Raw genomic sequence first — 17496 nt, 5'->3', positions numbered from 1 at the left:
ACGAGTACGTTAAAAGACTATGTGGTCCGTGTATCCAGCGTCTAATAGCGGAAGAGACACCAGATTTCGCTTCTAGTCTAAGACAGATTGTTAGACAAGAGATTAGAAGCTCTACAAGATCTCAATCTCATAATAGGGGGTCTAAAATAATAGACCCTGGATCCCCAAGTTCACATGAGGATAGTGACTTAGGAGATCTGAAGTCGGAAGCCTCTCTCTCATCAGTATCCTCCTCGGGCATGGAGTACGAACATTCTTGTTTTTCTTTTGACCGCATAGACCGCCTCGTTAAAGCGGTAAATAACACAATTGGAATTGAGCAGACACCGCCAGAAAAATCCATGCAGGATGTCATGTTCGGAGGTCTGGACCGTAAATCCCGCCGATGCTTTCCGGTGGTGGAGAAAGTTAGCGCCCTAATTTCCAGAGAATGGAAAAAAACGGAAAGAAAAGGTTCTCTTCCTCCATCCTTTAAACGGAAGTATCCGTTCGAGGAGTCCGCATCGGCCACGAGGGATAAAGCCCCGAAGCTTGATGCTGCTGTAGCCAAGGCTTCTAAAAAATCCTCTCTACCGTTTGAGGATCTGGGGACTTTAAAGGACCCACTGGACAGGAGGGCAGATGTGTTTCTCAAGGGAGCCTGGGAAACTTCAGCAGGGGCTCTCAGACCATCAATTGCTGCCACCTGCACGGCACGCTCTATGATGGTGTGGTTGGATAGCCTGGAGGGTCAGCTGAAGAACAAAACCCCGAGAGAGGAAATGTTATCCTCCCTCTCTATGATTCAAGGGGCTGCGGCTTACCTTGCTGATGCTTCAGCGGACTCAGTTAAATTGGCGGCTAGGTCGGCCGCACTCTCTAATTCAGCCCGTAGAGCAATCTGGCTGAAATGTTGGCAAGGAGACATGCAGGCCAGATCCAAATTATGCAACATTCCGTGCGAAGGGGAGAACTTATTCGGTCCGGTCCTGGACGAATTAGAGAAAGCGGGAGACAGTAAGAAACGTTTTCCCTACCTCGGTAGGCCCACTTACAGAAGAGGCACTAATAGGAGGTGGTTTGACCGAACAAGACCAAATAGAGAAAAATCCAGATATGACGCCAATAAAAAGAAAGGTAGAGGCTACATGTTTAATTCCTTTAGAGACAACAGGAAGCCACAATGACTGACTGGCGGACCGGGTAGGGGGCAGGCTTCTAGCCTTCTATCCGGCATGGCGTATTATTTCCAATAGCCCGTGGGTCCTGAACATTGTTGAGTCTGGACTAAAGTTTGACTTTCAAATCACTCCTGGCGACAGGTTTCTAGTAACACCGGTGCGTTCTTCCTCCACAGAACAGCTGGCATTAGAAACTGAGGTCCAGGAACTCCAAAAGAAAGGCGTTTTGGTGGAGGTTCCTGAAGTACAAAGGGGTAAAGGATTCTATTCTCCCCTCTTCTTGATTTAAGAAGCCAGATAATACCTTTCGCACAATTATAAACCTTAAAGGCCTAAATAGGTTTTTGTGGATTCCGTCATTTAAAATGGAGTCGGTCAAGTCTGCAATAAAGTTATTGTTTGGCGGGTGTTTTATGGTCGTCTTAGATCTTAAAGACGCATATTATCACGTCCCCATACACGTAGACCACCAGTGTTATTTAAGAGTTGCAGTCCTCTTAGGGGAATCGATAAAACACTTCCAATACAAGGCACTCCCCTTTGGTGTCGCGGTGGCCCCTCGGGTGTTCACGAAGATAATGGTGGAGGTCATGGCACATCTCCATGAGCAGGATATTCTCATAGTTCCATATCTCGATGACCTATTAATAATAGGAAACTCTGAATCACACTGCACGTCCCAACTACACAAAGTAATTGCAGCCTTGCAAAGGTTGGGGTGGATAATTAATTTTAAAAAATCACGGTTACAGCCTCTAGAGGTTCAAGAATTCCTGGGTCTCATATTGGACTCGAGATTACAAGAATGCCGTCTACCTGACGTTAAGTTGGAAAAAATCCAACGACAGATTCTTAGAGTGATTGATAATCCGGTAATAACATTGAGGGGAGCAATGTCACTGTTAGGCTCACTCACGTTGTGTATCCCGGCAGTACGTTGGGCCCAGTACCACACCAGAGTCCTACAGTGGGAGGTTTTGTACAACACTCGTCTGTTAGAGGGTCACTTGGATAGTTCTCTTTCCTTGTCGGATTCCACTATTCAGTCCTTATGTTGGTGGTTACACGCTCCAAACCTACGTAATGGGGTTCCCTGGATAAACCACATATCGCGGGTGATAACCACAGATGCTAGTCCCACGGGATGGGGGGCGCATATGGGCGAGATGTGGGTCCAGGGGGTTTGGTCACCCTCTGAACAGAATTTGTCATCTAACCTTAAAGAGTTGTTAGCCGTAGAACAAGCTCTGAGACATTTCCTTATATCCTTGCAGGACCATCACGTCAGACTATTCTCAGACAATCAGATAGCCGAAAGTCATCTACGGTCTCTCACATCACTGCACATAAAGGGGAAACACAACGTGGTAGCCGACTTTTTAAGTCGCAGAAAACTCGGGCAAGGAGATTGGGTGCTCAATCAGGTCGTCTTCGATCAGATCACCCATCGTTGGGGGTACCCACAGATAGACCTCTTCGCCAACAAAGAAAACAAAAAATGTCGTCGATTTTGTTCCCTAAACCCCAGAGACAATCCGGTGGCGGTGGATGCTCTCCTGATTCCTTGGCACTTCGACATAGCCTACGCCTTTCCCCCGTTGAACTTGATCCCGATAGTCCTCAGGAAAATTCGGGAGGACAAAGCTCATGTAATTCTGATAGCGCCGTTCTGGCCCAAGAGGCCGTGGTTTCCTTGGCTGAGGAAAATGTCCATTTCTCAACCGTGGATTCTCCCAGAACTCCCAGACCTCCTCACAGGGTCCGGTCTTCCATCCACGAGTGGCCAGTTTACATCTGACGGCGTGGGATTTGAAGGGTCATTACTAAGAAAAAAGGGTTTTTCAGAGGGACTTATTAATACCCTATTAAAAAGCAGGAAAGATTCCACAACAAATATTTATGTAAGAATCTGGAAAAAATTTCTTTTCGGTCTCAGGATCGATTATGAGTCAGAAAGCTAATATTCCAAAGATCTTGGAGTTCCTGCAGAAAGGCCTCGAGATGGGGCTAGCTACAAGCACCCTTAGGGTCCCTTTCCACTTGCGAGGAAAACGGATGCGTGCAATCCGATTAAAAATCGGATTGCACTCTGACCAATGTTATTTAATAGGTGGCTTTTCATTTGCGATTTTTTTCTCAGCCGAAATCGGACTGAGAAAAATCTGGATCGGCTGAGAAAAAAATCGCAGCATGCTGCGTATTGCTGCGATTCTCGGACGAGACTCGCCAATGCAAGTCAATGGGTGCGAGAAAAAAATCGCACAGCACTCGCACCATGCGAGCTCTGTCCGATTATTACGCACCAGTGTCCTTTGAAAAGCCGGCAATTCAGTGCGGTGTACAGTAAAATCACACTGACAGGTTAGAATAGAGAAGATATATACACATAGAATAGGTATATATACATATATATATGTCAGTGAGACACCTATATATGTATATTTATATTTAATGCAGCGCAAGATAGCTTAAAAGCCTCTAATTCAATTGCCGGCTTTTTCCTTCTCCTTCACAAACCCGACATGATATGAGACATGGTTTACATACAGTAAACCATCTCATATCCCTTTTTTTATTACATATTCCTCTTCAATAATGTAACAAGTGTCTGTGTGCACAATTTGGGGGATCTAGCTATTAAATTAAAAGGGTTAAATTGCGGAAAAAATTGGCGTGGGCTCCCGCGCAATTTTCTCCGCCAGAGTGGTAAAGTCAGTGACTGAGGGCAGATATTAATAGCCAGGAGAGGGTCCATGGTTATTGGCCCCCCCGTGGCTAAAAACATCTGCCCCCAGCCACCCCAGAAAAGGCACATCTGGAAGATGCGCCTATTCTGGAACTTGGCCACTCTCTTCCCACTCCCTGTAGCGGTGGGATATGGGGTAATGAAGGGTTAATGCCACCTTGCTATTGGAAGGTGACATTAAGCCAGATTAATAATGGAGAGGCGTCAATTATGTCACCTATCCATTATTAATCCAATTGTTGGAAAGGGTTAAAAAACACACACACACATGATTAAAAAGTATTTTAATGAAATAAGCACAGCGGTTGTTTTAATAATTTATTGCTCTCTCATTCCATTTTCATACCCTCGCTTGGCAAAACAATAAACACACAAGATACATACCCTCTCTGATGAACTGTCACGTCCCACGAAGTAATCCATCTGAAGGGGTTAACTAATATTACAGGCAGAGCTGCGATAATCCACTCGCTCGTACCTGTAATCCCCGGGTGCTGAAAGGAAAGCAGTGATCTGTACTTACATTCAGTCGCGGTGATGCGCCCCTGCTGGATGTTCTCATGAACTGCAGCCTGGGAACTTTTTCCCACGCTCCAGGTCATATGAGGACATCCACCAGGGGGCGCATCACCGCGATTGAAGGTAACTATAGGTCATTGACCTACATTTCATTCATTCGCCGGGGATTACAGGCACGGAGCACAGCTGCATTTGCAGGGCTCCTGCCTGTAATATTTGTTAACCCCTTCAGATGGATTACCTCGTGGGACGAGACGGTTCACCAGAAGGTATGTATCTTGTGCGTTTTTTATTTTTCCAAGCGAGGGCCTGCAAATGGATTGCGAGAACAATAAATTATTACAACAACCGCTGTGTTTATAAAATCCTTTTTAATCATGTGTGTGTGTGTTTTTTAACCCTTTCCTACAATTGGATTAATAATGGATAGGTGACATAATTGACGCCTCTCCATTATTAATCTGGCTTAATGTCACCTTCCAATAGCAAGGTGGCATTAACCCTTCATTACCCCATATCCCACCGCTACAGGGAGTGGGAAGAGAGTGGCCAAGTGCCAGAATAGGCGCATCTTCCAGATGTGCCTTTTCTGGGGTGGCTGGGGGCAGATGTTTTTAGCCACGGGGGGCCAATAACCATGGACCCTCTCCTGGCTATTAATATCTGCCCTCAGTCACTGGCTTTACCACTCTGGCGGAGAAAATTGCGCGGGAGCCCACGCCATTTTTTTCCGCCATTTAACCCTTTATTTTAGCAGCTACAGCGGCCAAATTTTGCACATACACACTACTAACATTAGTAGTGTGGAATATGCAAAAAAAATGGGGATATGAGAAGGTTTACTGTATGTAAACCATGTCTCATATCCTGTCGGGTTTGTGAAGGAGAAGGAAAAAGCCGGCAATTGAATTAGAGGCTTTTATGCTATCTAGCGCTGCATTAAATATAAATATACATATATAGGTGTCTCACTGACATGTATATATGTATATATACACATTCTATGTGCATATATCTACTCTATTCTAACCTGTCAGTGTGATTTTACTGTACACAGCGCTGAATTGCCGGCTTTTCAAAGGACACTGGTGCGTAAAAATCGGACAGCAATACGGATGTCATACTGATGTCATACGGATGGTGCGATTAAAAAAATCGCATGGCACTCGCATAACACTCGCATGACAATCGCATACGTTCCATCCGTTTTTTCGGTCCAGATTACGGACCGTTTTTTATCTCGCAAGTGGAAAGGGACCCTTAGAGTCCAGGTTTCAGCCTTGGGGGCGCTGTATAATTGTGGGTTAGCTAAAAATTATTGGATTGCTCGTTTTATTAAAGCAGCGGCTAGATCAAGACCCATCGTTAAGAAAAGACTAGCCCCGTGGGACTTAAACTTAGTCCTCTCAGCGTTAACGGAACCCCCCTTTGAGCCTTTAGAATCTGCATCTATAAAGATCCTGTCCTTAAAAACAGCTCTTTTGATTGCTCTTACATCGGCTAGGAGAGTTAGTGATTTACAGGCCCTCTCTAGACTGACTCCATATATGCAGATTAGAGAAGATAGAGTAGTATTAAGAACTGATCCCCTCTATCTCCCGAAGGTAGCGTCTAAGTTCCACAGACTCCAGGAGATAAATCTCCCCACTTTTTGTCCTAATCCTAAAAACCCAAAGGAACTCAAACTCCATACATTGGATGTCAAAAGATGCCTTCTTAAATATATTTCTTTAACAGACCCCTGGAAAAAAGACAATTCCTTGTTTATATCCTATCAGGGAGTCAAGAAAGGGTTTAGAGTATCCAAAAACACCTTAGGTAGATGGATTAGGGAGGCAATTTCTCTGGCTTATTCAGCAGGTGGCCTAGAAGTCCCGGAAGGCGTAAAGGCTCATTCCACTCGTGCCATGGCATCTTCCTGGGCAGAGAGATCGGAGGTGTCAATTGAGGACATATGTAAGGCGGCCACATGGTCATCTCCGTCTACTTTCTTGAATCATTATAGATTAGATCTTGGTAGCTCCAACGATCTCACATTTGGTAGAAGGGTGCTGGAAGCAGTAATCCCACCCTAATACTCTTTTCTCTGTAATTCTCTCGTTAGTGCTGTCATGACGACTGAATAAATACTCAAGCTACTTACCAGGTAGCGGTGTTTTTCAGGAGTCCATGACAGCACTCCTATATTCCCTCCCTTTCTACTGGTATGGGTTTCATCACGATAAGTATATTCTCATGTAGGTTATTTTTCTACAAATTTTAGTCACAAGGTGAAATGTGTTAAGATATTTATGTGTTACTAATCAATGGAGGTCCTCTCATGCTCTGTAATCCAACTGATGCGGGAGAGAGGTGCCGCCCTTTTATCTCTGTAGGTTTCCTGTCCCTGAAGGGCGGATCCCCTCTCTCGTTAGTGCTGTCATGGACTCCTGAAAAACACCGCTACCTGGTAAGTAGCTTGAGTATATCTCAACCATTGTTCTTCAACTCACAATATCCTTTGCCATTTTAACAATTTAATCCCCTGTTTAACCCTGCACCTCTGGGTTAACCCCCCTGTTACACTAAAATGTTAAACTGTTAACCCTTGCTCTGCCTCCTGTCCGTCACTGCATCCCTTGCACCTGCTCACAGCTACACTGCAGACTTAAGTGGCTTCAAATTTATTAGGAGGCCTACACCTAATAAACTTAGTGCAACTTTTTTGGCTGTTTGCAACCCAGAACATGACATTTATTCCAGCAACCAGATGGTGTAGACTTCACCTACACCGGTTTTAGTGAATTTGTTACCCAGTGATGGCTTGTACAATTTGTTATATATGATATATAATGTTATATAATATGAGGATTTAGAATATGATATATAATATATTTTGAGACCTGCTGCAAATATGAATTGTGACTGAATAAAATGATCACTTCATACAATCTTTTCAGAGGGGTACATGCCCTTTAATGCAAGGAGTTATTGACTAATACAAAGATGGGAGTAATTTTTTGGGTTCTTTTCTTGTAGGTGCAAAAGAACGTTCAGAAATTTATGAAGCGTTCGAAAACATCTACCCTATTTTGAAAGGTTTCAAGAAGACGACGTAAATCTTTTGCCAGGGAAAGGGGGGGGGGGGGAGGGGTTAACTGTAATTTATGAAAATTGTACTAAAATATATAGGGCAATTTGTAACCGCTTGTGAAATTCTTCAGCTCTCCAATCCAGCTAGCATGATGCCCTGTCTGATTCCCGTTGTACCTACAACACACCACTTACTGCACCAAGGATCAGGGCAATGATGGGACGATGGTGCTACCAACACGGTCCTGAGACCAGATTAAGGCCTCGTTCACACATTGGTATATGTATGTTAAAGCCATGAGTAGAACTTGTTCAGAGACTATAATTCAAAGATTGGCGCCTGTTCTGGTCTTTGTATTGGCAAATAAATACATACAAAAATACTGATGTGGGAAAAAAGCCAGACTTTGCTGGATGGACCATGTCATCTACAGGACCAAAATGCAGAGTTAGATTTCAGGTGGATGATTCATGGTCTTATTGATGTCCCCATGGTGTACCACATAACACCGTAAAGTTACTTGTGTACTATCCAAAATCTGATTATTGTACAAATAACACCACCCAACTAAACTAAGGACCCCAACAGTAGTCAGTGAAGGAACATAAACCTAAAGGCAGATGAGATGCTACAAATAGGATTTGTTGTCAGTATTTCACATCCGTCGGCTACACCGCAGTAAGAACAGGATTGCAAAATGTTTTGGGTAAAAAATCCCTTTATTGGACATATAGGCTATGTTCACCGCAGGTCTGAATAGAATTAGGTCCTGTTTGGGTAAGCTCACCCAACACCCTGGATCTCCTTGACCTTTATGCAGTGAGCATGGCCTATATGTTTTGAAGGTTTTTTTTTTTTTTTTTTTTTTAGCCAACCAATGGATATGAAATGCTGACAGTCAAGCCTACTTTAAGCATTGCCACGTGCCTTTTTAGGTTTGCAGGTCCTTCACTGGCTACTATTGGTCTACAACAGCTCCATGGTTGGCTTAAGAGGAACGAACACCCATCTCATGCTAATTCTAATTTGATGGAGGTGCCACGTACCATGTTTGACAAACTAGGGAGCCAAACTTTACTCGCTCCACAAATCATCCTCTAATGGAGAAGCAGCTGCATAGTAAACTCCATTTCAATCATTTGGCAAATATGAGAAGGACTGATGCTTGGGGAAACCTGTCATATTTTGCATAGGGACCTTAACCCTCCCCATCTTCAAGGTACATGAGTAAATATGGCCACCATTACAGATCTGTTAGGTGTGTTCTGATGCATTACAACATTGAAAATACAACACAAAGAAGGTTGTGGAATTATGGAAATCACAGAATTGATATACATAATACATGATATAGGGGGAGTGAAAGGACTTGGACAAATCAAGATCCACTACTTACAATTGCCAACCAATGAGGCGAGTGGTCCAGAAGTGGATCCAGTGGTACAGCCACGTCTCCCAGGAGCAGTATTCAACCTGAAAATGCCAGACTGCATGGTGATGGTGCTACCTCCATGCTACCGTGACCTGCAGTGTCTCTGGACTGGTCTCCCATGGAGCACATCTGGGACCTCATTGGTCTGTAATTATACTGGAGCTGCCAGCAGCGGATCTTGATGATTTCCCAAAGTGCATTCAGTGTGGCAGAACATTCCTCAGACGACCATTAATAACCTCCGTGATTGCAGCTGAGGCAATAAGTGCAGGTGCAGCGCCCCAGAGTCCTGGTCGTTGCAGTATTGTTGCTCTTCCACCAGGGGGAGTGATGGTACGTCTGATGGTACTAAAGGAGTTCACCTGACCAGGTATCAGTCACACACTACACTTCACACTCCGGCCACCAGGGGGAGCAAAAGGTTCTATCTATTAGGCCACTCCTCACACTCGGGTAAAACTGGGGGTTGGATAGGAAGTTAGTCAGAAAGCTGCCTGGGTGAGACCCAGGAAAGACCTGTCAGACAGAGAGAGAAGGAGGAACATCGGAGCTGCAGACAGAGGTCCCTGTCAGGGGTGGGATCCTGACAGAGACATAGCAAGAGATAGAACGTTACGGAGCTGCGCCTGCACCTCATTGCGGCAGCATCCTAAGAAAGGACAAGAAGCGAGGTTTATTGTGGAGAAGTGAGAAACGAGATCACAGCACAAGGAGATAATACCAGGAGGAGTCCTGCTTTAAGATCAGCAACATCCTTCCGAGGCGCGTAGCCGGTGGCCGGAACACCGAGGGAGTAATAGGCTCTACGCATTACTTCAAACAACGGCAGGACAGTTAATTGCAAGTTGGCAGCCCAACCTTTAACCTAATGAAGACAACGGAGGCAAATTGTGGGAGAGGGGCGTCTCTAGGGTCCCTATAAAATAGCTCCAGGCCTACCCCGTCATACGGGTCGTCCTATCCATACCATCTGGGGGACGGAGAGAGAATATCAGAAACAAACAGACAGTTGTGAGGACTATCCCGTGGTGCTCAGCATAGAAGTACTACAAAACACAGGCGCTAGTAGGAAGGCTACTGATTTCCACCTGCAAAGGGAACTCTGGATGTGCCTTCGGACCGGCCGGTCTCAGCCAGCCCTGTTAGCAGTGCTCTGGATTGTGGATGCCGAAGCCTTCAGTAAAAAAGTAAAGAGACTGCAACCCTGTGTCCTCATTATTTACTGCAACCTACACCATCATCATTTACCTTACTGGGAAGCCCTGGGGACATACTTCACCTGTGGGAAGGTATTCCATCTAGCTGCCATAACATCACCCCAGCGGACCCCTAAGCAGCGTTGGTCACCCTGACCGAACACCACAGGTGGCGTCACGAACACTTGACAAACTACATCCTTTAATTGGGCGCCCCTTAGCAGGGCCACGGACCGGGTCGGGTGACATCCCCAGAACCGAGACAGAGGGACCCGGTACCGAGTACCCCACTGCCCTGCGCCTGGGGGCAATCCACAGGCATTTCTGCACGTGGCACTTGTAATCACTGCTGAAAAAATCAGTTATTAAAATTGTCTGAGTCATTTACTTGCATATCATTAACACGTATCCATCCTGTGATTGCCATGATTTCTTTTTTTCTTCTTGGTGTTGTAATTACAATGTGTATCTGCCCTGTGTCACTGCTGTCATACAAACACATGACCACTGCCGCTAGTCAATAGCCACCAGGGCCGGACTGGCAATTCTGGCAAAGGCCAGAATGGCCTGTCTGGTTGTGGGCTGCCTTATCTGCTACATTATCAGAATTGCCATCCTCAAGACTCCCACACTGTTAACAGTTGTGGTGAAGCACAAAATCCCTGGCTCTATCACTTACGCCAGCAGGTCCTGGGTGTCCCTTCTGTCTGTGGCATGCTGGATTCCAGCACCAAGCAAGGGACGTTGGCGGTGCAATGACATCACTGCATCGTGCCGTCAGCATCCACTGCGAGAATGGATAGAAGAGGAGACAGATGATGCGGAGGATGAAGAATCTCGATTAGGTGAGTATAACTATTTTTTTATTTATTTTTGGGGGGACTCTGGGGTACTATCACAATATATAGGGCACTGTGAGTTGGACCATCATAGTACAGGTGCATCTCACAAAATTAGAATATCATCAAAAAGTTAATTTATTTCAGTTCTTCAATACAAAAAGTGAAACTCGTATATATTAGTCATTACAAACAGAGTGATCAAGTGTTTATTTCTGTTTATGTTGATGATTATGGCTTACAGCCAATGAAAACCCAAAAGTCGTTATCTCAGTAAATTAGAATACTTTATAACACCAGCTAGAGAAATGATTTTAAAATCTGAAATGTTAGCCTACTGAAATGTATTTTCAGTAAATGCACTCAATACTTGGTCGGGCTCCTTTGGCATCAATTACAGCATCAATGTGGCGTGGCATGGAGGTGATCAGCTTGTGGCACTGCTGAGGGGTTATGGAAGCCCAGGTTGCTTTGATAGCATCCTTCAGCTCATCTGCATTGTTGGGTCTTGTGTCTCATCTTCCTCTTGACAATACCCCATAGATTCTCTGAGGTTAAGGTCAGGAGAGTTTCCTGGCCAATCAAACACAGTGAAACTGTTTGTAAACCAGGTATTGGTACTTTTGGCAGTGTGTACAGGTGCTAGGTCCTGCTGGAGAATGAAATTTCCATCTCCAAAAAGCTTTTTGGCAGAGGGAAGCATGAAGTGCTCTAAAATTTCCTGGTAGACTGCTGCACTGACTTTGGTCTTGATAAAACACAGTTTACATTCACCAGAGGATGACATGTCTCCCCAAACCATCACTGATTGTGGAACCTTCACACTAGACCTCAAGCAGCTTGGATTGTGTGCCTCTCCACTCTTCCTCCAGACTCTGAGACCTTGATTTCCAAGGTCTAATGTGAAGCTTCCACAAATGGTGATAGTTTGAGTAGCCACGTCATCTGCTGGTGTAGGTCCACTGTGTTTTATCAAGACCAAAATCCGTGCAGCCGTCTACCAAGAAATTTTAGAGCACTTCATGCTTCCCTCTGCTGACAAGTTTTTTGGAGATGGAAATTTCCTTCTCCAGCAGTACTTGGCACCTGTCCACACTGCCCAAAGTATTAATACCTGGTTTACAAACAACAGTATCACTGTGCTTGATTGGCCGGCAAACTCGTAATATCAAGAGGAAGATGAGACGCCAGACCAAACAATGCAGATGAGCTGAAGGCTGCTATCAAAGTAACCTGGGCTTCCATAACACCTCAGCAGTACTGATCGCCTCCATGCCATGCCGCATTGATGCAGTAATTGATGCCAAAGGAGCCCCGACCAAGTAATGAGTGCATTTACTGAACATACATTTCAGTAGGCCAAAATTTCGGATTTTAAAATCCATTTTTTCAAATTGGTGTTATAAAGTATTCTAATTTACTGAGATAATGACTTTTGGGTTTTCATTGGCTGTAAGCAATAATCATTAACATTAAGAGAAATAAACACTTGAAACACATCACTGTTTGTAATGACTCTATCTAATGAGTTTTTCACTTTTTGTATTGAACTGTAATTAACTTTTTGATATTCTAATTTTGTAAGATGCAAATGTATAGAAGGGGCTGTGGGGTGAATCACCATATTATATAGTGTACTGTTGGGGAGGGGACAATCATATTATATAGGGGCTATGAGGTGAACAATCATAGTACATTGGGGGGCTGTTGGGGGTAATTTCACACTATATAGAGGCTGTGAGGTGTACCATCATAATATATAAGAACTGTGGGGTGGACCATTGTACTATATAAGGGTCTGTTGGAGGGATCATGCTATATGGGGGTGGGGGGGGCTGTGAGATGGACCATCATGCTATATAGGGGGCAGTGGGGGGCCATCATGCAGTTCTAGGGCTTTGAGGGGATATTCATAGTGTATGGGGGATCTATCATGCTGTGGGGACCATCTGTGAACTGTGGTTGTGGTGGCCATCATACTGTGGGGTAGCTGCGGTGGACTTTATACTGTGTGGAGGTTTATGGGGAACATTGTACTATGTTGGGGACTGTGGTGACCATCATGGTATATGGGATGGTAATGGAGGACATCATACTGTATGGGGGCTGTAGGGGCATCATACTGTACAAGGGGCTTTGATGAACAACACTATAGGGGCCTGTGGTGCTTCTCATACTGTATAATGGGGGCTGTAGTGGATACCATTCTGTATGGGAGGCTGTGGTGACAATCTTATTGAGTGGGGTGCTGTGGGGCATCATACTTTGTGTAAGGTTTGTGGGGAAATCGTACTGTGTGGGGGCATAATACTTTGAAGGTGTCATGAAAGGGGTATCATAGTGAGCGAGACCATTTAGGGGTTTCAGTAGGGAAAAAGTAGCAATTACCCAATGTGGTTCCAGCCGATGTGACCTCAGAAAGCGCTAGGCAGCCATGTAACCCTCCATTAAAGGGAATATGTCACCCCGAAAATCGTATATGAGCTGCGGCCACCGGCATCAGGGGCTTATCTACAGCATTCTGTAGATAAGCCCTCATGTATCCTGAAAGATGAGAAAGGTTATATTATACTCACCTAGGCGCGGTCCAGGTCCGATAAGCGTTGCGGTACGGTCCAGCACCTCCTATCTTCATACGATGAGGTCTTCTTCTTGTCTTCCTGCCGTGGCTCCGGTGCAGGCGTACTTTGTCTGCCCTGTTGAGGGCAGAGCAAAGTACTGCAGTGCGCAGGCGCTGGGCCTCTCTGACCTTTCCCGGCGCCTGCGCACTGCAGTACTTTGCTCTGCCCTCAACAGGGCAGACAAAGTATGCCTGCGCCGCGACAAGAAGAGGACATCATCATGTGAAGATAGGAGGTGCTGGACCGGACTGTGACGCCCATCAGACCCGGCCCGCAGCGGGACCGCCCCTGGGTGAGTATAATATAACCTTTATTTCTCATCTTTCAGGTTACATCGGGGGCTTATCTACAGCATTCCAGAATGCTGTAGATAAGCCCCTGATGCAGGTGGCCGCAGCTCAAATACGATTTTGGGGGTAACAGATTCCCTATAGTAAAGTGGTTTGAACAGTCAGGGGAGCAGGTACCCCACACATATCGACACTAAACAGTGTCCTCCTCAGGGGTAATGTTGTCTGTCATTTTAGAGAGCATCTTTCTGGCTATTGCCCATGTTTATGTGCATGGTGCCTGACTTTTTTCCAATCTTCTCTTGCTCACTAGGTACGGCTTGTAGTGTACCATCAACTGATCTGTATTTTTTGAGTATTCAACAATTATCTACTATAGAGCTTGATGGTGCACCCTCGGTCATATTTTGGGGGAGGACCACATTTGGTCAGGTTCTGCTAGCGACTTTGGCTTTTTAAATGTTTTATATTTGCTTATGGTTATACTTGTGCCTTTTCATGTATCTAAATAAAAATTATTTTAAAGGGATCCTCAGTTGTATGCATACCTCCTTTCTCTCTTGGTTTTTCATTCTTCAGACTGATGTGAGCAGAGTCTGCAAGTAGTAAGCTGACACTGCAGCGGTGGTCGGTAACCTGGGCAGTGAGTAGTAAATTCTATAATTAAAAATTTGTAAGAGGTACATTACACAGCTGCTTGTTGCTACACCTACTTTTCCATTTTACCCATTTGTGAACATGAGGGAACCCTCTTTAAGCCCCCCATCCATACACAGTGCAGCTATTCCTGTGTGAAATACCAATTATTGGAAATAGAGAAGTGATAACAGGACTCTTCCCTCTGCGCCATACATCTCCCCTCCCCCCCCCCCCCCCCCCACGGGAACGGATATCAGCTGATTAGTGAGGTGGTGGGGGTCTTCTACTGACAACCTATTCTACATAAGGGTCATTAATATGCAAGCCCCAGAAAACCTCTTTAAGAGTGCATCTATTCTTTTTTCCCCCCTTTAGTTGTTTTGGATCCTACGATCAATTTTCCTGCAGAAAGTTTCTGCAGCACTTAGATGACATTTGTTCCTCATACAACGCAGAGTGAAAATAAGGCTGCTGTCACACTAGCAGTATTTGGTCAGTATTTTCCATCAGTATTTGTAAGCCAAAACCAGGAGTGGGAACAAATAGAGGAAAAGTATAATAGAAACACATGCACCACTTCTGCATTTATCACCCACTCCGGGTTTTGGCTTACAAATACTGATGTAAAATACTGACCAAATACTGATAGTGTGACGGCAGCCTTAAAGAGACTGTCCACCACTGAGACAAATTTTGCATGTATTTGTGGCTAAAAAAAAAAGTTTGTTTAAGGTGTGAAGATGATGTAGGGTCACAATTACACTGCTGGGCTACAGGAAAGTGCTGCAGTGCGTGAGACTGCTGACAACCCTCGTTCTGTGAAAACCGCTGCTCTGACGTGACGGCCACACTGCGATCACCGTGCTTTGCCGCCCCTAATGACGTCACCAGAATGTTGCCCCGGTCACGTGTCGCCTGCCTGCCGCGGAACCTATCCCCGCCCCCTTTTCCCAGCGTGCACCTGCTTGAAAACAAAATCCCACGTGACAGCAGGTGAGAAGAAGCTGTCATGGCGTCTCCCAGTGAGCGGGGAGTCCGGAGCTGGCAGCAGTTCCCGGCTGGGGCGAGCGGGAGCCCCCGCAGAGGGACGGAGATGGTGGAGTCTGTGGATGACGCCGAGGGGCTGTATGTGGCTGTGGAGCGCTGCCCCTTATGTAACACGACGCGCCGGAGGCTGACCTGCGCCAAGTGCGTCCAGAGCGGCGACTTTGTCTTCTTTGATGGGAGGGACACGGAGAGGTAAGTGCGGGGGCTCTGGGCTCCATGTACACACGGCGGTGGGGGAGGAGAGACGCTGCATTGCGCCTTTCATGTCACAAACCTATTTCATAGCAGTGTCTCTAACAGATCGGGGGTCGTAGTAGGCCGTATACCCCCCCATCTACAGGAGGTGCGGAGTATAGGATGGGGGTCCCATTATATCTGTGTGCCCCCTCACTACAGGAGGTGCGGAGTATAGGATGGGGGTCCCAGTATATCTGTGTGCCCCCTCACTACAGGAGGTGCGGAGTATAGGATGGGGGTCCCAGTATATCTGTGTGCCCCCTCACTACAGGAGGTGCAAAGTATATGATGCGGGGGTCCCAGTATATGTGTGCCCCCCCAACTACAGGAGGTGCGGATTATAGGATGGGGGTCCCATTATATCTGTGTGCCCCCTCACTACAGGAGGTGCAGAGTATAGGATGTGGGGGGTCCCATTATATCTGTGTGCCCCCTCACTACAGGAGGTGCAGAGTATAGGATGTGGGGGGTCCCATTATATCTGTGTGCCCCCTCACTACAGGAGGTGTGGAGTATAGGATGTGGGGGGTCCCAGTATATATGTGTGCCCCCTCACTACAGGAGGTGCGGAATATAGGATGGTGGTCCCATTATATCTGTGTGCCCCCTCACTACAGGAGGTGCGGAGTATAGGATGCGGGGGTCCCATTATATCTGTGTGCCCCCTCATTACAGGAGGTGCGGAGTATAGGATGGGGGTCCCAATATATGTGTGCCCCCTCACTACAGGAGGTGCGGAGTATAGGATGGGGGGGGTCCCAGTATATCTGTGTGCCCCCTCACTACAGGAGGTGCGGAGTATAGGATGGGGGGGGGGGGGGTCCCAGTATGTACGTGTACCCCCTAACTACAGGAGGTGCGGACTATATGATGCGGGGTCCTAGTATGTACGTGTACACCCCCCAACTACAGGACATGCTGAGTATAGGATGTGGGGTCCCAGTATATCTGTGTAACCCCTAACTACAGGAGGTGCAGAGTATACATTGCGGTTGGTCCCAGTATATCTGTGTACCCCCTAACTACAGGACATGCTTGAGTATAGGATGTGGGGGGTTCCCGGTATATACATGTACCCCCTAACTACAGGAGATGCTGGGGTCCCAGTATATACATGCACCACTTAAATACAGGAGGTGCTGAGTATAGCATGCGGGGTTCCCAGTTTATACATGTACCCCAACCACAGGAGATGCTTAGTATAGGGTCATTCCGTGTCAAGTGGACCAGTGGTCCCCACTCGACCTTCTCCGATTTTGCTGAAAATTTATAAGGATGTACATGTATGTTTGAAAAGAGGTTCTGTAAATTTTTAGGGCCAGATCTCAAATACATTGGGCACTGTTGACCTTTCACTGGAGGTTCCACCAAGCCTGCGGCTTCAGCTAAGAGGATTTTGCAAACTTTGGCACATAGCCATTAGAGTTCTATACTGGCTATGATGCTGAAATTTGGCATACTAGCTCAACTTTTCCTGCTAAACACGATAAAATTATTACCGGCTATGACAAAACAATATTTGGGCTGCAATTTTGTGTCAAAGTAGCTTGAAAAACGTGTCGCATAAAATTTATGCCAAACTTTGCCCATATATAACTCAAGACCAAAAACCAATAGTAACTGGTGCTTTGCCCTGTACACCAAACATCTACATGACTTTGCATTGCTGCAATATCACGGTCAAAGCATATGTATTT

General features: G+C 45.9%; 2 protein-coding genes across 3 annotated transcripts in view; both read left to right on the top strand.

The window, feature by feature from the left end:
* Nucleotides 1–7873, top strand: part of TBPL2 (TATA-box binding protein like 2) — a 38372-nt gene extending 30499 nt beyond the window's left edge. Inside the window, exon 7 of the mRNA XM_077297241.1 lies at nt 7444–7873. Coding sequence (XP_077153356.1) covers nt 7444–7523 — 80 coding nt within the window. The 3' untranslated portion in view covers nt 7524–7873. The remainder of the gene's footprint in view (nt 1–7443) is intronic.
* Nucleotides 7874–15478: 7605 nt separating this feature from the next.
* Nucleotides 15479–17496, top strand: part of ATG14 (autophagy related 14) — a 50159-nt gene continuing 48141 nt past the window's right edge. Inside the window, exon 1 of one of the 2 annotated variants that reach the window (XM_077264520.1) lies at nt 15479–15754. In XM_077264520.1, the coding sequence (XP_077120635.1) occupies nt 15525–15754 (230 nt within the window). In that variant the 5' untranslated portion in view covers nt 15479–15524. The remainder of the gene's footprint in view (nt 15755–17496) is intronic. The other variant, XM_077264531.1, reaches the window with a different exon arrangement.

This window comes from Ranitomeya variabilis, chromosome 1 (genome assembly GCF_051348905.1).
Source record: "Ranitomeya variabilis isolate aRanVar5 chromosome 1, aRanVar5.hap1, whole genome shotgun sequence".
NCBI classification, from domain to species: Eukaryota; Metazoa; Chordata; class Amphibia; order Anura; family Dendrobatidae; genus Ranitomeya; species Ranitomeya variabilis.
The sequence above is the reverse complement of the archived record's forward strand: the minus strand, read 5'-3'. Positions and strand labels throughout refer to the sequence as shown.